The 26,177-nt window shown below is 38.7% G+C and overlaps 1 protein-coding gene across 21 annotated transcripts in view; it reads right to left on the bottom strand.

The window, feature by feature from the left end:
- Positions 1 to 13,402: 13,402 nt before the first annotated feature.
- The window catches only part of DYNC1I2 (dynein cytoplasmic 1 intermediate chain 2), a 57,540-nt gene continuing 44,765 nt past the window's right edge, over positions 13,403 to 26,177 (bottom strand). For all 21 annotated transcript variants that reach the window (XM_002749353.7, XM_008998717.3, XM_008998716.4 and 18 more), the window contains 3 exons: positions 17,561 to 17,701; positions 15,855 to 15,980; positions 13,403 to 14,041 (listed from right to left, as the gene is read on the bottom strand). In XM_002749353.7, the coding sequence (XP_002749399.1) occupies positions 13,928 to 14,041; positions 15,855 to 15,980; positions 17,561 to 17,701 (381 nt within the window). In that variant the 3' untranslated portion in view covers positions 13,403 to 13,927. The remainder of the gene's footprint in view (positions 14,042 to 15,854; positions 15,981 to 17,560; positions 17,702 to 26,177) is intronic.

A 26,177-nucleotide genomic window follows, 5' to 3' on the forward strand; every position in this document is an offset into this window, starting at 1 on the left:
GGCTGAGTTATAGGTAAGCCGCTTATAGCCACTACCATTTTTTTCAGCCAGTGGAAACATATTTCATATCTAACCAGTTTCTTCCAGTAGTTTGAGCTAACGAGCAGTAAAAAGTTCTACAATCAGTAGGCCCAAGGTGGCTGAACAACTCCAGCATGTAGCTCCCAGCAAGATCAACGCAGAAGGCGAATGATTTCTGCATTTCCAACTGAGGTACCCGGTTCATCTCACTGGGACTGGTTGGACAGTGGATGTAGCCCAAGGAGGGCGAGCTGTAGCAGGGCAGGGTGCTGCCTCACCTGGGAAGCGCAAGGGGTCAGGGAACTCCCTCTCCTAGCCAAGGGAAGCCATTAAAGACTGTATCCTGTACTCTGGCCCAGATAATGGTGCTTTTCCCAGTCTTCACAACTCACAGACCAGGAGATTCCCACTGGTACCTATACTCCCAGGGCCCTCGGTTTCCAGGACAAAACTGGGCAACCGAGCTAGCTGCAGCAGTTTTTTTTCCCCACACCCCAGTGGTGCTTGGAATGCCAGTGAGACAGAACCACTCACTCCTCTGGAAAGGGGGCTGAAGCCAGGGAACCAAGTGGTCTGGCTTGGTGGGTCCCACCCCCACCTCCCAGAGACCAGCAAACTAAGATCCACTAGATTAAAATTCTCACAGCCAGCACAGCAGCCTGAGCTCAACCTGGGACGCTCAAGCTAGGTAGGGGAGGGGCATCCACCATTGCTGAGGCTCAGGTAGGCGGTTTTAAAATCACAGTTTGGACTGGGTGGAGCAACAGCTCAGCAAGGCTGTCTCACTAGACTCCCTCCTCATTGGGCAGGGCATCTCTGAAAAAAGGCAGCAGCCCCGGTCAGAAACTTTTAAATAAAGCTCCCACTTTCCTGGGACACAGCACTTGGGAAAAGGGGTGGTAGTGGACACAGCTTCAGCAGACTTAAATGTCCCTGCCTGGCAGCTCCAAAGACAGCTGTGAATCTCCTAGCACGGTGTTTGAGCTCTGATAAGGGAGAGACTACCTCCTCAAGTGACTCCCTGAACCCCATGTGTCCTGACCAGAAGACAACTCCCAGTAGGAGCTGAGAGACACCTCATACAGGAGAGATCTGGCTGGCATCTGGCAGGTACCCTTTTGGGACAATGCTACCAGAGGAACGATCAGGCAGCAATCCTTGCTGTTCTGCAGCCTCTGCCAGTGATGCCCAGACAAGCAGGGTCTGGAGTGGACCCCCAGCAAACTCCAGCAGACCTGTAGCAGACTACAGACTGCAGACCTGCAAACTGTTAGAAGGAACACTAACAAACAGAACTTCTCCAAGCTAAAGGAGGCATATTCTAACCCAATGCAAAGGAGCAAAGCACCTTGAAAAAAGGTTAGACAAACTGCTAACTAGAATAACCAGCGTAGAGAAGAACAGAAATGACTTGATGGAGCTGAAAAACACAGCACGGACCTTTGTGAAGCACACACAAGTTTCAGCAACCGAACTGATCAAGCGGAAGAAATAATATGAAACTGAAGGACAACTCAATGAAATAAAGCAAGAAGGCAAGACTAGAGAAAAAAGAGTGAAAAGAAACAAACAAAGCCTCCAAGAAATACAGGGTTACGTGAAAAGACCAAATCTACATTTGATCGGTGTACTTGAAAGTGATGGGGAGAATGAAGCCAGGTTGGAAAACACTCTTCAGGTTATTATCCAGGAGAATTTCCCCAACCTAGCAAGGCAGGCCACCATTCAAGTCCAGGAAATACAGAGACCACCACAAAGACACTCAATAAGAGCAACCCCAAGACACACAACATCAGATTTACCAGGGTTGACATGAAAGAACAAATGTTAAGGGCAGCAAGAGAGAAAGGTTGGGTTACCCACAAAGGGAAGCATATCAGACTAACAATGGATTTCTCTGCAGAAACCCTACAAGCCAGAAGAGAGTGGGGGCCAATATTCAACATTCTTATCAACACAGAATTTCATATCCTGCCAAATTAAGCTTCATAAGCGAACGAGAAATAAAATCCTTTACAGACAAGCAAATGCTTAGAGATGATGTCACCACCAGGCCTGACTTACAAGAGCTCCTGAAGGAAGCACTAAACATGGAAAGGAACAACTGGTACCAGCCACTGCAAAAACATACCAAACTATGAAGAAACTGCATAAATTAATGGGCAAAATAACCAGCTAGCACCTAATGACAGGATCAAATTCACACAAAACAATATTAACTTTAAATGTAAATGGGCTAAATGCCCCAATTAAAAGACACAGACTGGCAAATTGGATGAGTCAAGACCCATCAGTGTGCTCTATTCAGGAGATACATCTTATGTGCAAAGACACACATAGGCTCAAAATAAAGGGATGGAGGAATATTTACCAAGCAAATGGAAAGGAAAAAAAAAGCAGGGGTTGCAATCCTAGTCTCTGATAAAACAGACTTTAAACCAACAACGATCAAGAGACAAAGGGTATTATATAATGGCAAAGGGATTAATGCAACAAGAAGAGCTAACTATCCTAAATATATATGCACCCAATACAGGAGCACCCAGATTCATAAAGCAAGTTCTTAGAGACCCACAAAGAGACTTAGACTTCCACACAATAATAGTGGGAGACTTTAGCAACCCACTGACAATATTAGACATACCAATGAGAGAGAAAATTAATAAGGATATCCAGGACTTGAACTCAAGCTCTGGACCAAGTGGACCTAATAGACATCTACACTCTCCACCCCAAATCAACAGAATATACATTCTTCTCAGCATCACATAGCACTTATTCTAAAATTGATCACATAATTATAAGTAAAACACTCCTCAGCAAATGCAAAAGAATGGAAATCATAACACTCTCTCAGACCACAATGCAATTGAATTAAAATTCAGAATTAAGAAACTCACTCTACATGGCAACTGAACAACCTGCTCCTGAATGACTACTGGATAAATAATGAAGGCAGAAATAAAGATGTTCTTTGAAACCAATGAGAACAAAGACACAATGTACCAGAATCTCTGAGACACATTTAAAGCAGTGTCTAGAGGGAAATATATAGCACTAAATGCGCAGAGAAAGCAGGAAAGATCTAAAATCAACACCCTAGCATCACAATTAAAACAACTAGAGAACCAAGAGCAAACAAATTGAGAAGGTAGCAGAAGAGAAGAAATAACTAAAATCAGAGCAGAACTGAAGGAGACACACAAAAAACCCTTAAAAATCAATAAATCCAGGAGCTGGTGTTTTGAAAAGATAAACAAAATAGACCACTTGCCAGACTAATAAAGAGGAAAAAGAGAAGAATCAAATAGATGCAATAAGAAATGGATAAAGGGGATATCACCACCGATCCCACAGAAATACAAACTACCATCAGAGAATACTATAAACATCTCTATGCAAATTAACCAGAAAATCTAGAAGAAATAAGTTCCTGGATACCTAACACCCTCCCAAGACTAAACCAGGAAAAAGTCAAATCCCTGAATAGACCAATAACAAGGTCTGAAAGGAGGCAGCAATTAATAGCCTAAAACCAAAAAAAGTCCTGGACCGGATGGTTTCACAGCTCAATTCTACCAGAGTTACAAAGAGGAGTTGGTACCATTCCTTCTGAAACTATTCCAAACAACAGAAAAAGAGGGATGCCTCCCTGACTCATTTTATAAGGTCAGCATCATCCTGATACCAAAACCTGGCAGAGATGAAACAAAAAAAGAAAATTTCAGGCCAATACCCTAATGAACATAGATGTGAAAATCCTCAATAAAATACTGGCAAACCAAATCCAGCAGCACATCAAAAAGTTTATCCACCACGATCAAGTCGGCTTCATCTCTGGGATGCAAGGCTGGTTCAACATACACAAATCAATCAGTGTAATCCATCACATACACAGAACCAAAGACAAAAACCACAATTATTTCAATAGATGCAGAGATGGCCGTCAATGAAATTCAACAGCCTTTATGCTAAAAACTCAATAGGCCGGGTGCAGTGGCTCACACCTGCAATCCCAGCACTTTGGGAGGCCAAGGCAGGTGGATCACGAAGTCAGAAGTTCAAGACCAGCCTGGCCAACATGGTGAAACCCCATCTCTAAAAAAATAAAAATTAAAAAAAAAAAAAAAAAACTCTCAATAAACTAGGTATTGATAGAACATACCTCAAAATAATAAGAGCTATTTATGACAAACCCATAGCCAATATCATACTGAATCGGCAAACGCTGGAAGCCTTCCCTTTGAAAACTGGCACAAGGCAAGCATGCCCTCTCTTACCACCCCTACTCAACATAGTATTGGAAGTTCTGGCCAGGGCAATCAGGCAACAAAAAGAAATAAAGGGTATTCAATTAGGAAAAGAGGAAGTCAAACTGTCTTCGTTTGCAGATGACATGACTGTATATTTAGAAAATCTCATAGCCTCAGCCCAAAATCTCCTTAAGCTGATAAGCAACCTCAGCCAAGACTCAGGATACAGAACCAATGTGCAAAAATCACAAGCGTTCCTATATGCTAATAACAGACAGACAGCCAAATCATGAGTGAACTCCCATTCACAACTGCTACAAAGAAAATAAAATATACCTAGGAGTACAACTTACAGGGATGTGAAGGACCTCTTCAAGGAGAACTGCAAACCACTACTCAAAGAATTAGGACACAAACAAATGGAAAAACATTCCATGCTCATGGTTAGGAAAAATCAATATCATGAAAATGGCTGTACTGCCCAAAGACATTTATAGATTCAACGCTATCCCCATCAAGCTACCATTGACTTTCTTCACAGAACTGGAAAAAATTACTTTCAACTTTATATGGAACCAAAAAGGAGCCCGCAAAGCCAAGATAATCCTAAGCAAAAAGAACAAAGCTGAAGGCATCACACTACCTGACTTCAAACTATACTACAAGGCAAATAATTAAAACAGCATAGTAATGGCACCAAAACAGATATACAGACCAATGGAACAGAACAGAGGCCTCGGAAATAATGCCACACATCTACAACCATCTGATCTTTGACAAACCTGACAACTACAAACAATGGGGAAAGGATTCCCTATTGAATAAATGGTGTTAGGGAAACTGGCTAGCCATATGCTGAAAGCTGAAACTGGATCCCTTCCTTACACCTTATACAAAAATTAACTAAAGATGAATTAAAGACTTAAACACAAGACCTAAAACCATAAAAATCTTAGAAGAAAACCCAGACAATACCATTCAGGACATAGGCATAGTCAAAGACTTCATGACTAAAACACCAAAAGCAATGGCAACAAAAGCCAAAATAGACAAATGGGATCAAATTAAACTAAAAGGCTTCTGCACAGCAAAAAAAAACTATCATCAAAGTGAAGAGGCAATCTACAGAAGGGGAGAAAATTTCTGCAATCTATCCATCTGACAAAGGGCTAATGTCCAGAATCTACAAATAACTTAAACAAATTTACAAGAAAAAAAACAACCCCATCAAAAAGGCGGCAAAGGATATAAACAGACACTTCTCAAAAGGAGACATTTATGAAGCCAACAAACATATTTTAAAAAGCTCATAATCACTAATCATTAGAGAAATGCAAATCAATACCACAATGAGATACCATCTTATGCTGGTTAGAATGGCGAACATCAAATAGGACACAATAGGTGCTGGAAAGGATGTGGAGAAATAGGAACACTTTTACACTGTTGGTGGGAGTGTAAATTAGTTCAACCATTGTGGAGGACAGTGTGGCGATTCCTCAAGGATCTAGAACTAGAAAACCATTTGGCCCAGCAATCCCATTACTAGGTATATACCTAAAGGATTATAAATCAGTCTTTATAAAGACACATGCACATGCATGTTTACTGTGGCACTATTCACAACAGCAAAGACTTGGGACCAACCCAAATGCCCATCAATGATAGACTGGATAAAGAAAATATGGCACATATACGCCATGGAATACTATGCAGCCATAAAAAGGGATGGGTTTATGTCCTTTACAGGGACATGGATGAAGTTGGAATCCATCACATTCGCAGCAAACTAACATAAGAACAGAAAACCAAACACCGCATGTTCTCAGTCAAATATGGGAGTTGAACAATGAGCACACATGGACACAGGGAAGAGAACACCACACACTGGGGCCTGTCAGGGGTTAGGGGACTAGGGGAGGGATAGCATTTGGAGAAATACCTAATGTAGATGACGGAGTGACGGATGCAGCAAACCACTATGGCACGTGTACACCTATGTAACCTGCATGATCTGCACATGTACCCTAAAACTTAAAGTATAATAATAATTAAAAAGTTTGACAGTCACTTTCCTGGAATCCAGAAGACTAATCCTAGTTCCTTTCTCTTACAAAGAGTTGCTGTGTGGTCTTTTAAATATGTGGCATTATATGTAGGCTTATTTGAGCTGAAAACTGTTGGTTGACTAACGTCATAAGAGTAGTGCAACTTGGTTAAGTACACAACTCTAAAATCAAGACTTCCTGTGTTTACTTCCTAAGCTATGACTCACTTAATTCCCCTAGCTCCAGGGATATGCTGGACCTGGCTTGTACCAGTCCAATGAGAGCCCACTATGTGCGTGTCTTCCCAATTCTATTTTCATTGATACTACATTTGTAGTTTGCAATTGGCCATGGTGGGAACATTTACACCATGCAAATTGGCTACAAACCAGTTTCCTGTTTTGTAAATTAGCAATATTTCCCTTATCAGAGAGAGAGTGTGTGTGTGTCTGTGTATAAAATCACTTAGTAAATGCTCAGTAAATATTAGCAGTTATTACTACTACATGGTCAGAATGTACACGGGCCACTTCTTTGTAAAGCAGAGAAAATGATAACTTCAGAAACAGAGCTGTACATTTCCATTAAGTATAAAGTAGTGGTAAAAGATCTTTGAGTAGGTTCTCATATCACTCCCATCTCTATTTTTTTTAACCTTATTTTTAACCTTTATTAGTGCTCTCTTACTGTAGAGGTAAGCAGAATAAAAAAACTAAGATAAAGATTATAAGTGAATCCTAACTGGTCAGGAAGTCTTTGTGTGGTAAAGCAGCTGTGTCAGCAGAGATGTCTGAATTTCTAAGAGCCTGCTTTTAACCTCTAACAGCCAGGAGATAGAGCCAGTAACTTACAGAAACTCTGAAGATCAGATACTGAACCTGTTCAAAGTTACTTATCACCTTCTACAATACCAGTGCTTCACACCTGTATGGTGCTTCATAGATTACCATGCATTTTCACATATGTTCTAGTTTAATTCTCATAACTTCCCTGAGAAGTGGTAGGTGAAGGAACAGGCTTAGAGAGGTGAAAACATCTGCCCAAAGACATGGTCAACTGAGTTTTAGTACAAGTTGACTCTTACTTAAAATTATAGGCTATTAGAACCAGAAATACAAATTTCAGGACTATCATGTTTAAAGGGCTAATCTGCCAACTAAACATTAAGATTTGGAGTCGATTATTTCCTCTCAGTTGATATAATTCCAATTAAAGCACATCTTCTTGACATTAATGTAACATTACATTAATGTCATCTGATAGGTCATCTGATCTATGTGAATGTATTATTCCACTTATTCCCTGGTAACACTGATACAACTGCAGCACTCATTTTATAGCAGAGAGGAGGAAGGTCTAGAGAGATGAAGAATTTGTCTAAGATGAGGAGCAGGAAACTCAGGGGCAGTCTTCCTGGTATCACACTGTATTATTCCTTATTGGACTTTGAGCACAAAATAAAAATTTTTTCTTGATACATATACTGCTTTAAGTAACTCCTGAGTTTGAGGACTAAGGCTCATAATTTCTTTTATCTCTAAAAGATGAAGATTCCTCCAAATCCATCTAAGAACCTTTAATGTACTGACAAATTCATGACTGTATCAAATGTTATTGGAAATAAGGCCCATCAATAAGGGCCTAGTCATTTTACCAAGTTTCTTCCTCAATGGGTATTTATTATATCAGGTTTTGACTTGTTTCTGGAAATCATATTTTGGATACAGTAAGACAGCAGGGATTTGCCAATCCAGATATGAAGATAAAAGCTATTTCTACAGGAATGATCTCAAGGTGTCCTGTGAGCCTAACAGCCAATATACAGGTCCCTAAGGAACAAAGGTCTTCCCTTTAGTGATCATCATCTCACATGAGCACACATTATTTCCAAGGGAACTAACCCTAGGGAAGGGAGGAGTCGAGATTTAACACCTGAACAGCTGTTGTTCCTAGATTTTTATAGAAGTCACTGATTCCGGTTCTGCCACTATATAACTGTGTAGTCTTGAACCAAGTTTGTTCTCACTGATTCAAAAAAGGAGTTCCACTTCCTCTTTTCAAAGGCTCCAGATATCACAGTCGATGTTCTGTATATAATTAACAACTGAGCAACAGCTCAGTATAAGCTGGGAATTCAGAGTGGGTCATTTTTTTCTACTTAGCATAATCTATAACTTTATCATAGAACATAATAAAACATTCCTAGAAAACGTATAACTGATTAAAAGCAAGTGGTATTTTTCTCAGTTCACTGCTACTCCTGAACATTTGAGGATTCTGCTGAGAATTTAAATTATGTGATTTCCTGGAATTAGAAAACAATAATTTCTTGAACACCAAGCCACTTTATCCTGAGTTCGTTACACTGCACAGAGGCGTACATACATGGTGTCTCTCCATTCTTGTAGTCTTTAAAAGAAAATAAAAAATGAAATCCCTTATTTGTATAGTACTTCATAATTTACAAAGGTCTTTACATATATATTTTCTCACATAATTGTCACAGACAGCAAATATTTTCCTCATTTAAAAGGTGCTAATACTTATCCTTGTCCTAGGTTACAACTACTGGAAATGGGGGAAATCAGGAGTAGAACTCAGGTCTTCTGTGTCCAGTGTTCTTTCTCTCATATACCAAGCCACTCCTAAATATAAGTAATTTTGTTTCAATGCATTTCCATTACCTTGTTCAGAAAAAATCTAGTACAAAAATTCACAAAAGATAAAATTACTTGCTATCAAAGTCTTACCACTGGTGTACCTGATTTCGGGAGTCACAGTGTCAGGCCTCTGCATGTTCGGCACAACGCAGGTGTGTTCTACATCCATACAATCACCGCCCCACAGCTTTCTGACCAAATCAAGTACATTATAAGAGAGGCAAGATAATACATTACCGGAGACCTGAATAAGTGACCTTACAAAGTGAAACAGACCTTTCAGAAAGCTTACCTGAGTGCAAGCTGTTCCATCCTCTGGCTGGGAACTGGTAATGGAATATTAAGAAGCCAAAAACTGGGATTCCTACTGTGAAACTAACAACAGAAAATACCATAATTTTATAAAAGTTTGTAAAAGATTGCTGATTGGCTATGTGGAAACTATCAGTAGCTAAAAGCTACATACTGAAAACTTAAATACCTGCCATCCATTTGAACTTTTAGAAGTTTGGGAATTGTGAACATGGCAGGCAAAAAGAGAATCTAAACACCTAAAGTCCAACAAAAGGAATGAGAGAACTGGCCTATTGTGAAGAGCATTCCAGTGTGATGTATTCAAAGCCTTATAGTTGGTATTCTGGTTAGGACTGTAGGACCTTTCTCCAAGATGAACTCTATAACATGTTTCCTATATATGAAAAGGATTTACAAAATGTAATACAGTCCAAGCAAATTACTACCATTCGGGGGCTGCAAAACTTTTGAAAAAAAAAAATTGGTTAAAAGAATGTTCCTAATTGTAATCTTCCCCTTTAAAGGAAACACTGAAAATGGCTGTTCTCTTAATATTGCCTTTGAGACAATTTATAATTCTTTGATAGCATTAGGAGTCCCTAGATCTGTAAGCCAGATCTCAAAGTAAATAACTTCACAGCATTAATAATTTTTTTTGAGATGGAGTCTTGCTCTGTCGTCCAGGCTGGATTGCAGTGGTGCAATCTCGGCTCACTGCAACCTCCGCCTTCCAGTTTCAGGCAATTCTCCCGCCTCAGCCTCTAGAGTAGCTGGGACTACAGGCATCTGCCACGACACCCAACTAATTTTTGTATTTTTAGTAGAGATGGGGTTTCACCATGTTGGCCAGGCTGCTCTTAAACTCCTGACCTCATGATTCACCCGCCTTGGCCTCCCAAAGTCCTGAGATTACAGGTGTGAGCTACCACACACCTGGTCCAGCATTAATAATTTTTAATTAGTAAATGATAAGGTCCTAGTTGGGAGTGTTTCCCTCAAACCTGTAACGTCCCTAAGTTGCCTAGCATAGGTGTCCCCAACCCCTGAGCTGCAAACCAGAACCAGCAGTGCTCCATGGCCTATCAGGAACCAGGTCACATAGCAGGAGGTGAGCAGCAGGCAGGTGGGTGAGTGAGCATTACCGCCTAAGCTCCCCATTCTGTCGGATCAGCAGTGGCAGCATTAGATTGTCATAGGAGCGCAAACCCTACTGTGAACTGCACATGTGAGGGATCTACGTTGTGTGAGCTCCTTCCTTATGAGAATCTAATAATGCCTGATGATAATCTGGGGTGGAACAGTTTCATCCTGAAACCATCTCCCCAACGTCCCTGGTCTGTGAAAAAATTGTCTTCCATGAAACTGATGTCTGGTGCCAAAAAGGCTGGAGACTGCTGGTCTAGCAATCAGCAAGATGGTAGCGGGAAAGCAAGAACTCCTTTCTTGCTGCTGCCTAGTTTGGATTAAAAACAAAACTCAATAGGAACTGCATCACTAAGTCATCAAGAAAAAGCAAAACTGTTGACTTTTTAACCTTGGCTTAACCTAAACACTGAGACAGGACACCAGCACCCTAGATGATAATCAGCAGCTGGAGCTGCACTTGGAGCTCCATTCTCTTTAGCATACATTTAATTATACAGCTTTCTCATTTAGAAAACTATTAGAATGTCAGCCGGGCGCGGTGGCTCACGCCTGCAATCCCAGCACTTTGGGAGGCCGAGGCGGGTGGATCACAAGGTCAAGAGATCGAGACCATCCTGGTCAACATGGTGAAACCCCGTCTCTATTAAAAATACAAAAAATTAGCTGGGCATGGTGGCGCGTGCCTGTAATCCCAGCTACTCAGGAGGCTGAGGCAGGAGAATTGCCTGAACCCAGGAGGCAGAGGTTGCGGTGAGCCGAGATCGCGCCATTGCACTCCAGCCTGGGTAACAAGAGCGAAACTCCGTCTCAAAAAAAAAAAAAAAAATGTACTGCCCAGTGAGTGTGGCAGGTGACCACTGAAATTTACGGCAGAGCTTTAGGTTAAAAAAACAAACAAACAAACAAAAAAACTCTACTGGCTTTCTGACTTAAAAATAATGCACTGCCCAAATATAAAGGAAAGACAGTATGATATGCTTCACAGCAGATTTTCATTCACCCATTCAAGTCCTTCCTTTCTGTATGGTTTCAGTAGTGGACGTTACAGTCTATCCACACTAGTACAGAACAGAGTAAAACATTCTAACAACACGGAAAGACTAGAACCAATCATTCATACCTAAAACAATTTTCCTATAGTTTCTCCCCCTAAATTTTAAGTCATCCATTCCTTCGAGATGCAGTATTTCAGCATTATTGTAACAACATTTTATATAAAGAGATTTTCTAAACTTTATAGGGAACTGGATCCATAAATAGGAAGAAAGCTTCTACCAATAAATATCTGGTTTACAAAAATGATTATTTCAAGATTTATTGTAAGTTAATGTTGTCTGCAAAGCTGGATATTCCTTAACATGAAGGTAACAAACTTTAACGTTCAGTTCAAAAAGACAAAAACTAAACAACAAAAAAATAACCAGAAAGCTATAGCTTGCTTTCTTACTCAGAAAAAAAGTGTAACTGATAAGGTACAATTTCTGTAACTGGATGTTTTTCAAAATTGTAAGGTTTTTACTAAAAGTATAAAGAGCTGTGATGTACTTCTATTCAACCTAATCTTGCTAGAAGATTCTTAATACTGACAGTCTCGGTACTTTCTCTTTGCTATTATATAGTCAACTTTAAGGAATTAAAGGCAATTCCACACAGTAAATTTATGTGTTTCTAAAAATACAGATTAAAATAGAATGGGCAAGGTAAACATTTTCTGGGGGAGAAGGGAAGAGGTCATTCCCAAAAAGGTAAACATTTAAACAATTTTATTCTTTCACAGCTAACCACAACACCTTGAATCTGAGAACCATCTGACTGCCATATGATTTCCAACCTTTTTTTTATCCATTGTTTTAATATTTATGTTTTCCCTTTTTCTAGTCATTCTTACAAACTGAGGGTAAAGATACAATAACTACATGAGTAGTGAGTACACGAATTTTTCTATAGAAAGACAGTGTGACTCTGCTAAAATTGAAGTTTTCACTTACATTGCTACAATGAGATAACCTGAGATGTTGTCTTTGGTATATAATGGACAATTATGGGGTACCAATTTATGAAACTGAATATAGAAAAGAATTGCCTGATGTAATTACAATGAATAATTTTAGAGCTGAAAGAAAATTCGGAAATCATTAAATCAAAACTTAATTCCTACATTTAAAGAATGAGACAGACTTGTCTAAAATTGCACTTCTCATAGGTGCTTCAGCAAGAAGGAGGCCTGGGTAAATTTTCCTGGTATTCCTGGTCTATTATTCCTTACACTATCCATTACTTGGAAATCTCTCTCCCAACAAGTCTTTGTTACAATTATTAAAAGGAAAGTGTTCAAATTCTGATTTCTAATCTTCCTTCCTAGTTCATGTTCTGTTGAATAAAAGATAAACTTCAGAAGTACAAAAGGTTTGGGATCGAGTAAATAGATAATTTAAAGTCGATAACATCAAGATATGATCATAGTCCCTTCTTCTATTCATGAAAATAGCTGATTTCAATACTAATTCTTAGATATTTGTCACCTACCTTTTGGACTTGTAGACAATGCTGTGGCAACAGATCTCAAGATTTTAATACCAAAGTATGGGTCAATTTGAGCACTCTGCCTTTATGGTTACTGAAATCATGAAATCAATTTCTTGCAAAGGCTTTACTTTCAGTGAGGTCACATACATAGTTCTTAATCAGTGAAAATTATAGGCAGCTTTCTATTTTCCTTTAAAGAAAACAAATCTTAGATGGAAAAAAAAATAAGACAGTAAAGCAGAAGTTAACCTAGGAGAAATTTTTTCACCAACAGATTATCTAGACATCAATTCATAATGCACTAGGAGATATACAGTATGTACTACATGGTATATTTACGGCACACAGCTCTATAGGATTTGAGACAGCTGCTCACAACAGGAGCTTAAAGATATGGAAAAATATATTTTATAAAAGATGGAAAAATTCAAGTTGTAAGGAGTAAAAATGAAAATTTGAAAAGTTAACGCATGTTCGTTTTTATTTATAGGTAACTAACACATGAACTATAAAGACAACAAAGGATGTTAGAATGGAACGTGGATAGGTGTATGCATACCATGGCTAAGGATAAACAAAGTTCCTACAGATTATGGGTAATGAGAACATTATCTGTATAACAGGGAATTGTGATTATTTAAAAATATGCAGAACTTATTTCATCTGTGCTTTAGAAATAACTGCATACAGTGTTATAATCTGAAAAGAATTCAAAATAACTAATATACATCTGTGTATTAGAATTCAAAAAAGCTGCTTTCTGTGAAGTCAATCAGCTGTATTAAAAAAAGACACAAATCCAAAACAAGATGTATGTTATACATAAAGGGACATTGTAAGTTTCCTTGCTGCATTAAGCCCACAGTTTAGTCCATGAAATTTCCTTTTAATTATCATTTAGACAGAAGCATGCAAATAGTCTTGGGATCTACTTAAGAACCTGTCCCAAATTCACTATTTACACTCCCCTTTTGAGGAACTAAGCAGGTATTCGGGTAGCTGCTTCCTCCTCTGCATCAGCTCGGTTTGCATTAATTTCTGCAAGTGTTCGGCCAAATCGTGCCCATTCATCATTTCGGGGAACAGCGATCTGCTGTTAAAAGAAAGACAATGTTTTATATACAGTGAAATAAAAGATCATCTTACCCGCTATTATTCAGTTTGTTTTCAAATAACTTTTCCAGTAAAAGTAATAATTGACCTCAATGGCCTTTCCATAATTACAGGGACTATAACAATGATTTACAACATTTCAAAAACAAAAGATGGTGTTTGTGAAGTGTGTTGTGACAGCCTCAGAAATGACTTTGCCATTATCACCACCAATGCAAGAGAGAATAACAATGATGCTTTGTAAATATAACTCCTATGCGCCATCTCATGGGTTCTGCGGGTGGAGAGAAATTCCTTGAAAAAATTCTTTATTGTATTTTTGCACAATTCCTAGTCTGAAACAGCGTTTGAAGCATGGTTCATAAGGGGCTGGTTTCTTGTATAAGTATTTTTGTTTGGAGCATAAGATAATCTTTCTTGATGCTTTAATTCCTTCATCAAAAGCTATGCTGCTATTTACCACTTTAGTGTTGCACCAGCAGCAAAAGGGCAAACGAGGCTTGTGATGCTTTACTTCACAAAGGCAGCCCAACAATAATTTTTTTTTTTTTTGAGACAGAGTCTCACTCTGTTGCCCAGGCTGAAGTGCAGTGGCATGATCTCAGCCCACTGCAACCTCTGCCTCCCAGATTCAAGTGATTCTCCTGCCTCAGCCTCCCAAGTAGCTGGGCTTACAAGCATGCGCCACCACACCCGGATAATTTTTCTATTTTTGGTAGAGACAAAGTTTCATCATGTTGGCCAGGAAGCTCAGGTGATCCTCCCACGTTGGCCTCCTCAAGTGCTAGGATTATAGGCATAAGCTACTACGCCTGGCCCCAATAACAAATATTTTTGATAACTGCCATTATAATATCATAGGAGTCTGACACTGTCATGTTACGTTACAAACCACTCACTGTGGCAAACAGCTTTACCTGTTTCTAAATCTACACTATCCAGCAGGGTAGCTACTGGCCATATGTGACTATTTACATTAAAATTAATTAAAATAAAAAATTCAGTTCTTCAGTTGTAGTAGCAACATTTTAAGTGTTCAATAGCCATATGTGGCTAGAAGCGACCATATTAGACAGTGCAGGTATAGAACATTTCCATTTGTGCAGTTTAATTTGCTGCTCTAAATGATTCAATCTACCTCCCACCAGATCCAATTGCTAGAGGCCATGGGATATCAAGAGGAGAAAATTATGAGGCATAGCAAAGGAAAGTGACTAAGGTGCTAGCCAGGGTTAGAAAAGAGGAAATCCATCCTGGGCTTTGTGTTCAGCCAATCAGAGCATCAAAGACGAGAGAGCTGTAGCTCATCCTATTGGATTCCATTACTGTGGCTTTGCATGAAAGCTTAAGAGTTAAGATGCACATTTCATAACATCATAGATGATTTGCCAAAGAATTACTTTTGGTTTCTACTATCTAGCCCAAACAAATTAATGAATACAGAAAAATAAATCTTATTTCAATATTAATAAAACCCCAAAATCCACCTATAACTCCAAACTTCTCCCTGAAGGAGTTCCTAATTTCCAACAATGCATGCTTCAAGAAACAAGGTACTTTCAATGTATTTACTGTATTACCCTCACAATCTGTTGCATGGGGACACAGACCATTTGGTTTAGAAAGAAAATTAGTTTCAAGACTTGCTTTTGTGGTAGAAAGTAAGTTTTATCTTTACAACCATATAGTTTATAAAACTTATAAACCTCAAAGCCTGGGGTTAGCTGCAAAAATACCTTTTCTACAATGCAACTAAATAGATGTGTCAAAATTATAGGCAGGGAGTCCCATACCTCTCCCACATCATATATAACAATCTGTCCTTCAGAATCACCAACAGCAATCTCTCTGCCAGAATGGGTCCATCTCACACGATTAAGAGCAGGATTACCCTCCACAGAAATGCTGGCAGTTGGTACCTAAAGTCATTTAAAATATAGGACAGTGTTAAAAGTTTCATCAAGTTTTCTATAAACATGTAAACAGTAATTCTTCTCTCAATCTGGCTACATTTTTAAAAATGAAAATAGATAAAGAATTTCCCCAACTTTCTTCTTCTTCAGTGATATATTATGAATGACATTTATAGTCAATCCTTGAAAATGGTTTGGGAAAATAACTTAAGTCCTTGTATAAAAAATTCTCAGGAGACTAGACACATTATTCTGAAAGATCTTCTCTAGAATAGAGTCCTTTTTTGTTGTTTTAATTTCTTTAAGAAGTCAAGCTGTCTGAAAACATATGGCCAAAACCCATCTAAAAAGAAAACACTTCAAAAGCCCTCATGAGCAGATTATGGTTTAACTGTAGAGGACAGGAATCAATCATGCAGCATGTATCTCTATCAGCTGAAACCTATATTTGACTCACTGTTCCTAATACCTTCAGTATGAACTGTTTAGACAGTATGAGTCTGTAAGCCTCCTGTTTCATGAGCTAGCTGGAGGGAGGCAGGATGCTGACAACCACCAGCTCCCTGGAATCTGATTGTGCCTCTCCTTTGCTGAGGAAGAAGTTTTATTTGTTACAAATGAAGTAAACATTCATGTTTGATTCAGACTAAAAGTATAGTAAAATTTTTTTTTAATTTTGAAATCTGACCAAAAAAACCCTCTAATTTGTATTAGTCATCCCCAAAGAATTTAACCCCATACACAGAATACCAAAATTGTTAAAAAGAAATATTAGATTTCAATCCACATTTAATTGTAACCTCAAATTTCTAAGACCAAAATCCAAATTAAGAAAACAAAACTGGTACCATTCTAGGTAGACGTGGGAGATCTGAGTTGACTTTCTCTCAATAACTGTCATTGACAGAACTGTTAATATTACTTCTATTACCAACAGCAACATAGAACAGAATTCTAAGAACATTTTAAGCTTCTCTAAGGTGGTAAAAATATATGTGGCTAAAATTAAATAAGAGTTGCAGTTAAATGTAACTGCTAATAAGTGATTTTAATACAGCAATTAGGAAATTTGATAGTTTCTATATTCATTTTATAGTAATACTGTTTTCAATCCTTCATGGAAAAAAATCTCATCAAAATACATTTTTCCTTCCTTCAAACAAATCAAGCTAAGACTAATGTTTATGGATGATATACAATCCTATCAAGGCTAAGAGATAATTTAGAAATTCAGAATTAAGGTTAACATACTTCAACAGTCTGAAACTATCTGCTTTCTAGCCTATGAATGAAAAATATCCCAGTTACCTTATGAATGAGATTTTCCCGGGACATTAGAGACATGATAGTGCTTTTTAGAAGTAAAAGAAAATGCCCCAGTGCTCCTGGCAACATTATTTCTCCCTTGAGTTCTTCACAGCATGCTGTTTATTATTTAGGGTATAAAGCTTATTTGATTTCTTTGTGATGAAGCTACAATCAAAGAGCCCTTTTACATTCTTTGGAATAAAAGGAATTTCACAAATTATTCAATAAATATCCAATTTTCTATTTTTCAATGCAATTTCTGTTATTTTCCTGCTCACCTCTGTGTCATTATTGAGATTCCACAAATCCAATCTTCCCATGCCATCCACACAGGCAAACAAGGCTGGGTGGGTAGGTGACCACATAACATCATAAACATAGTCTGAATTATCTTCAAAGGAATACAAAGGCTTGTTATTCTGAAAGAGAAAAGGTGATTCTTAGCATAGTCCAAATATGACATGCAAGTCATTAAACTACTTATTACTGGAAAAAAAAAATGACATTCAACAGGTATGATAACATTTTATAATATTTAACTCAGCCTAGAAAAAGTTCCTATAATTTGTTTCACTACAGAATTACCTGGTATTATAAGCTAAGAATCAACTATTGATTGCATTTTCTTTTTAACTTGTAAATGCCATATTGTTTAAAAAAGGAAATAGAGGGCCAGGTGCAGTGGCTCACGCCTGTAATCCCAGCACTTTGGGAGGCCGAGGCGGGTGGATCACGAGGTCAACAGATCGAAACCATCTTGGTCAACATGGTGAAACCCCACCTCTACTAAAAATCTACAAAAAATTAGCTGGGCCTGGTGGCGTGTGCCTGTAATCCCAGCTACTCAGGAGGCTGAGGCAGGAGAATTGCTTGAACCCGGGAGGCGGAGGTTGCGGTGAGCCGAGATCGCGCCATTGCACTCCAGCCTGGGTAACAAGAGCGAAACTCCGTCTCAAAAAAAAAAAAAAAAAAAAAAGAAATAGAACATGCTTCAAACACATTTGTCAATGAGAAGAGAAGATTCTGGGAAGATAAGGAAATAGTAGTGTACTTTTTGAATGTCCTCTAGATCTCCACATAAAATTTGATAAAGCAATGAAAGGAAGAGCAAAGATTCAGTGTCTATAGCAGAATCAGTAGACAAACTTCCAAATAAAAGCAGGTAGAAACAAACTTCTGACAACTACAAGATTTGCTTGGTATTAGTGTCCGTGTGGGAAGAAAAAGGAAGGCACAAGAACTTCTGACAGGTGAATAACAGAACCTCACAGTCATAGCAGATGCTCATTGGACAGTGTGGTGGGCCAATCTGAGAACAGCAGCAAAAACTAGGAGGCAGTTTGGCAACTGATCCTTGAACAAGACAGGTTTGAACGGCACAGATCCACTTACACTCATATTTTCTTCTGTCTCTGGGACAGCACAACCAAACCTTCCTTTCTCTTTTCCTCCTCAGCCTACTCAACTGTGAAGATGACAAGGATGAAGACCTTTATGATGATCCACATCCACTTAACGCATAGTAAATATATTTTCTCTTCTTATGATTTTCTTAACATCTTCATTTCTTTAGCTTGCCTTAAGGTTTCAGTATATTAATACATATAACATAAAATATGTATTAACCAATAGTTTATGCTGTTGGTAAGGTTTCCGGTCAGCAGTAGGCTATTAGTAATTAAGTTTTTTTGGAAGCCAAACGTTATATGTGGATTTTGAACTGCTAGGATGGGGGCTGGCATTATTCAAGTTGACCCCTGCATTATTCAAGGGTCAACTGTAAATGCATAAGTAAGGTCTCATGGTACAGTGTGGGTGCCATGAACTCTCAAAGTTAACAAATCAAAGTTCCTTTCCAAGACAAAAGTCTCACAGAAGAGAAACTGCTGGGAGTAGGATCCAAGTTGTAGAATGCGGGACAAAGGAAAGTTCAGATAAAAGTGGTGGAGAGAAGCAGAAAAGGCACATTTCAGAAAGTAAAAGATACATGTATTTTCACATTGCAAAAGCCAGAGGAGAGAGCTTTAACCTAGAAAATGAACTAGGAAAGCTATCTTTGCCCATTCCCTCTCCTAAAACTACAGAAAAATTCATTTCACTAGTAGACAATAGCAAAGAAAAAAATCTCAGTCAGATTCCATAAAAGTTATTGTGGTGCCAAGAAATCAGATGGGAAAGGAATAGTCTTTTCAAATAATGGTGCTGGGAAAGCTAGATATACATATGCAAAAGAATAAAGCTGGGCCAGGCACTGTGGTTCATGCCTGTAATCCCAGCACTTTGGGAAGCCGAGGTGGGTGGATCTCATGAGCTCAGGAGTTTGAGACCAACTTGGCAACATGGCAAAATCCTATCTCTATAAAAAAATATAAAAATTAGCTGGGTGTGGTGGCATGCACCTATAGTCCCAGCTACCTGGGGGGCTAAGGTGGATGGATCACGAGCCCAGGAATTCGAGGCTGCAGTGAGCCAAGATCACGCCGTGGCACTCCAACCTGGGTGATGGCAGTGAGACCTTGTCTCAATGTTGAAATAAAAGAAAGAAAAGAAAAGAAAAAGAAGAAGAAAGAAAGAAAAGAAAAGAAAAAGAAGAAGAAAGAAAAGCTAGCAAGCAAGCAAGCTGGATTCCTCCTTCCTTACATCATATAGAAAAATTAACTCAAATGTATCAAAGATCCAAATAGAAAGTAAAACTATCACCTTTTTTTTTTTTTCTGAGATGGAATCTCGCTCTGTTGTCAGAGGCTGGAGTGCAGTGGCACAATCTCGGCTCACTGCAACCTCTGCCTCCTGGGTTTAAGTGGTTCTCCTGCCTGAGCCTCCCAAGTAGCTGTGATTATAGGCACATGCCACCCCATTCAGTTAATTTTTGTATTTTTAGTAGAGAAGGGGTTTCACCATGTTGGCCGGGCTGGCCTTTAACTCCAGATCTCAGCTGATCCACCTGGCTCAGCCTCCCAAAGTGCTAGGATTACAAGCATGAGCCACTGTGCCTGACCAAAACTATGAAACTCTTAAAGGAAGCATAAAAGTAAATCTTTGTGACCTTGAACTCAGCAATGGTTTCTCAGATAAGAAGCCAAAAGCAAGTGACAAAAGAAAAAGTAGGTAAATTGAGCTATTTTGAAATTAATTACTTTTGTGCTTCAAATGATACCATCCAGAAAGTTAAGAGAACCTACACAATGGGAGAAAATATTTGCAAACCATGTATCTGATATGTGACTTGTGTCCAGAGTGCTTACAACAGCTAATAAGTATTAATACATAAAGATGCTCAATATCATTAGTCATGAGAGGAATGCAAATCAAAACCACGATGAGATCACTTTGTACCATTAGGACAGCTAGAATAAAAAAGTAACAAATGTGGGTAAGGACATCAGAACCTTTATACCTTGCTGGAGAAAGTAAATTGGTGCCACCATTTGAAAAACTGTTTGGCAGTTCCTCAAAATGCTAATTAGTTACCATGTGACCCAACAATCCCACTCCTAGGTATATAACTGAGAGAAATAAAAACTTGCACATTCACAGCAGCATTATTCATAATAGCCAAAAAGTAGAAGCAACTGAAGTATTATCTGATGAACAGATAAACAAAAAGTGGTATATCTATACAATGGCGTATCATTCAGCCATAAAGGAAGAACACATTAATACAAGAAGTATTGATATGACAAGATGACCCTTGAAAACATTATGCAAAGTGAAATAAGCAAGTACACAATTGTATGATTCCAGGAAATGTCCATGAACTGTCCACAACAGGCAGATCCAAAGAAATAGAAAGTAGATTGATTAGTAGTTTCCAGGAGCTATGGGGGTAGGGAAGAATGTGGAGTGATTGCCAATGGGTGTAAGGTTTCTTTCTAAAACTTGAACATGTTCTAAAATTAGATACCAGTGATAATGCATGCCTCTGTGAACACAGTAAGAACCACTGAACTGTACACTTTAAAAGGGTGAATTTCATGGTATAAGGATTTTGCTCAATAAAACTGTTATTTTAAAAAAAGCTGATTTTAAAAGAAGAGATGAAGTGATTTAAAAAAAAAGTGATAAAGAAGATCAGCGAAGGTACATCTACAATGGCAGGTCCTAAAAAAGAAAACCAAAGCAGTAATACAGAACAAATACCAAAAACAACTCAAAAGAACTCTCCTAAAATAAAAGACAGCTTGGAACTACAAAGGGTATCCTGTGTTTCTAGGAACATTGATCCTGTAAAGAAAAGGGAAAAAAATCATTTCATCACCCAGGTTTTTAAAAAAGACCAAATTGCAAGTAGGGAAAAGAAAATCAGATTGTCATCAGACTTTGTGACAGCAATGCTTTTTTCCAGAAGTCCATAGAGTGCGTAAGGTATGCAAAGAAAGAAAATGCAGGTCATGGATTTTATAAACAATCAAACTAAAACTGTATTTATAAAACTGTATTTTATAAATAATCATACACTTTTGTGGAATATGGGAATAAAGCACCTCTGGGCACCTTCTGAGTCATCTACTGTAAAATGAGCTTCAGATGACCAGAAAGACTGAAGAGACGTTAACATAACATCTGGTGGATAACCAAGTCATAATAACTAAGTCATTTATGAGGGTAAGCATCTCATTATGGAAACATAAACAATCTGCAAACACACACGTTAGTATGAATGACACCACAGGAATACAAAATTGAGACTGAGAAACTCTACAGGACCAATTCTACGGAGACCAATCTGGTTTCTTCCTCAAGAACAAAACAGCAATTAAAGAAAAGAGGGATGCAAAACCTATTTTAAAGAGGAACTTGAAAGATACATCAATTGTAATCCCAGGACTTTGGGAGGCTGAGGAGGGCGGATCACTTGAGGCCAGGAGTTTGAGACCAGCCTGGCCAACATGGCAAAACCCCATCTCTACAAAAAATATAAAAATTAGCTGGGCGTGGTGACAGGTACCTGTAATCCCAGCTACTCAGGAAACTGAGGCCAAGAATCCCTTGAACCTGGGAGATGAAGGCTGCAGTGAGCTGAGACTGCACCACTGCTCCAGCCTGGGCCACAGAGCGAGATTCTGTCTCAAAAAAAAGAAATATGTCAATCGCAAATGTGTGACCTTCCTTTGGATCCTGCTTCAAATAAATAGTAAAAAGAAAAAAAAATTGAACATGGAAAGGCCATTTGATGAAAATAAGGAGTCAATGTTCATTTTGGGGGGGGGTTAATGATATGACAGTATTTTTTAAGAGAATTTATTTTTTAGAGATACATACTGAATATTTGTAGTTGAAATGATATGTGTAGGCTTGATTTTAAATAATGCAGAGTTAAGTATAGACAAAATCGGTCATGTGTTGATAACTGTGGAAGCTGGGAACAATAATGGCTTAATTATATTATTCCCTCAGCTTTTGTATATATTTGAGATTTTCTATAATATTTTAAACTGTGAATTTAACTTTTTTCAGATAGTAAATGTCAACAGCATGATCATTTTAATAGCCAAAAATGTTTGTTTTTAACTTAAAAACCAAAATTTTAATAAAACTTAAAACTAAACACAAAATTAAAAGCCTTTTTCTTTTATAATTATCTGTCACTCTCCTTGATGACACTGCCAAAGGAAGTCTCACTCTGAGAAGGTGGTTTTCTTTTCTTTTTTTTTTTTTGAGATGGAGTTTCATTCTTGTTGCCCAGGCTGGAGTGCAATGGTGCAATCTTGGCTCACTGTAACCTCTGCCTCCTGGGTTCCAGTGATTCTCCTGCCTCAGCCTCCCGAGTAGCTGGGATTACAGGCATGCTAATTTTTATATTTTTAGCCACACATGGCTAATTTTTATATTTTTAGTAGAGACAGGGTTTCACCATGTTGGCCAGGTTGGTCTAGAACTCCTGACCTTGTGATCCGCCCACCTCGGCCTCCCAAAGAGTTGGGATTACAGGTATGAGCCACTGCACCTGGCCAAGAAGGTGGTTTTCAACTTAGGATGTGCACAGTCATCTGCAGAGCTTTTGAAAAATACAGATGCAGGGCTCAATTCCAGATGCACTTCATCAGTATCTCTGCTGTTGCTCCACTAGTGATTCTGACGCATGCCAATGATTAAGAACCACTGTGCTAAGGCCTCTGACTCCTGAGGTGATAGTGTACTTGTCAAAAACAGCTTATTTTTAGGCAATTTTATGTCTTCCATCAAAGACCAAGTAATTCCACTTCTAGGTACATACCCAACAGAAATGACTGCTTATGGCCATCAAAAGATATCTACAATTACGCTCAGAGCAACACTATTTGTAACAGTCCCTAACTGGAATTAATGCAAATAACATCAGCATTAGAATGAATAAATTATCTTCTATTTGTACAATGGAATAGTATACAGCAGAGAGAATGAATAATCTACAACTATACTAAAAAATATAAATGAATCTCACAAACATAATGTTGAGCAAATGAAGACAGACACAAATAAGTATTTTATACTTTATGAGTCCATTTTTATATGATACAAAACACGAACAAAGCTACATGCAAATTAGATTAAAGCTTATTTATATTTATAATATAAAAGAAGATTGCTTAATGTCTCAAAAAATGGTTACTAGGCTGAGTACCTGGGTGATGGAATAATCTGTACAATAACCTTCCATGACATGAATTTACCTATATAACAAACAAAATGTATCCCTGAACCTAAAATAAAAGTTAAAAAAAAAATTCATCAGGGCTAGGCACAGTGGCTCATGTCTGTAATCCCAGCACTTTGGGAAGCCGAGGTGGGTTAACCACCTGAGGTCAAGAGTTCTAGACCAGCCTAGCCAACATGGTGAAACCCCATCCCTATTAAAAAAAAAAAATACAAAAAATTAGCCGGCTATGGTGGTGGACACTTGTATTCCCAGCTACTCGGGAGGCTGAGGCAGAAGAACTGCTTGAACCTGGGAGGCAGAGGTTGCACTGAGCTGAGATCGTGCCACTGTCACTCCAGCCTGGGTGACAGAGTGAGGACACTTTGCCTCCAAAAAAAAAAATTATCTACTCATTGGACTAATATGCAACCAGAGGCAAAAAGACTGGAACTGGGTAAAAGATCACAATAAAAAGAATAAGAAGGCTGGGAGTGGTGGCTCACACTGTAACCCAACCACTTTGGGAAGCGGAGGCAGGCAGATCACTTGAGGCCAGGAGTTCGAGACCAGCCTGGCCAAACACGGCTAAACCCTGTCTCTATTAAAAATAGAAATATTAACTGGGCATGGTGGCACATACCTGTAATCCCAGCTGCTTGGGAGGCTGAGGCATGATAATTGCTTGAACCTGGGAGGTGGAGGTTGCAGTTAGCTGAGATCACCCAGTATGAGCACAAGACAAACATATTTTTCCTAAGCTCTTTAAGGTTGTACACTGAGTTGAATCGTGTATTCCCAAAATTCATGTCTACCTGATATCTGCAAGTGTGACCTTATTTGGAAATAGGGCCTTTGCAGATGTAATCAAGTTAAGATGAGGTCATATTGAATTATGGTAGGTCCTAAATCTAGTATAATCGGTATCCTTAAAAAAAGAGAAAAATTCAGACATAGAGACAAACAGGGAGAATGCCATCTGATGACGGAGGCAGAGACTGGAGTGATGGTAGCTGCAAGCCAAGGAACAGAAAGGTTTGCTAGCAACCACCAGAAGCCAGCAGAGAAACAAGAAACAGATTCTCCTTCAGGGCCTCTAAAAGTAACTAGCCTGTTAACACCTTGATTTTGGACTTCTGGCCTCCAGAAATGTGAAAGAATAAATTTCCTTTTTTTTTTTTTTTTTTTTTTGAGATGGAGTTTCCCTCTTATTACCCAGGCTGGAGTGCAATGGCATGATCTCGGCTCACCGCAACCTCCGCCTTCTGGGTTCAAGCAATTCTCCTGCTTCAGCCTCCTGAGTAGCTGGGACTACAGGCATGCGCCACCATGCCCACCTAATTTTTTTGTATTTTTAGTAGAGATGGGGTTTCACCGTGTTGACCAGGATGGTCTTGATCTCTTGACCTCGTGACCCACCCACCTCAGCCTCCCCAAGTGCTGGGATTACAGGCGTGAGCCACCACGCCCGGCAATTTTTTGTATTTTTAGTAGAGATGGGGTTTCACCATGTTGACCAGGATGGTCTCGATCTCTTGACCTCGTGATCCACCTGCCTCGGCCTCCCAAAGTGCTGGGATTATAGGCGTGAGCCACCGTGCCCGGCCAATTTCTGTTGTTTTAAGCCACCCAGTTGTGGTAATTTGTTATGGCCACTTTGGGAAAAGAATGCAGATTATTTTTCAAAGCCTGGGGTAAGTGGGGAATTCTACATTAATAACAAAGAGAGTTAAACATTAAACATATGAAGATAATGGTGAAATGCTTACTAGAGAACTGAGAAATAAATATGTCATCAGTTTGGATCAGAAGAAAAACAAATATATAATCTTTCAAAATAAATGGATTCCAAGGTCAGAAATACCTTTCTATAGAACCTGACTGAACATACTAACTTTTTGAGAACAAATGTGTCTATTAAAATAGAAATACAAAGAAACACTCTTATGAGGAAAACAAAGACAGGACCCATTCAAGCATTGTCCAGGAGAAAGGGAGTCTCAACCATGGATTTTGAGAATTACTACCCCATGGCAAGGCTATCCCTACTTGAAGATGAATGAATCAGGCTATCTTAGCTTGGTGCCATTAAACATTCAAATTATAAAACAACTTTTGTTCCAATTCCTTACTTACCAAGCAACCTTCTGATTATAATTTGGCTTCCCACGGGGATTGTCTACAGGGAAACAATGAGCTGGTCAGGCCTGCAGGAGTCTCTGGGCCTTCTGGCAGTTACGTTTTTCATTGTAAATTAATAAATTGACATTCTCCAATGC

The sequence above is a fragment of the Callithrix jacchus genome, chromosome 6, assembly GCF_049354715.1.
Source record: "Callithrix jacchus isolate 240 chromosome 6, calJac240_pri, whole genome shotgun sequence".
NCBI lineage: Eukaryota > Metazoa > Chordata > Mammalia > Primates > Cebidae > Callithrix > Callithrix jacchus.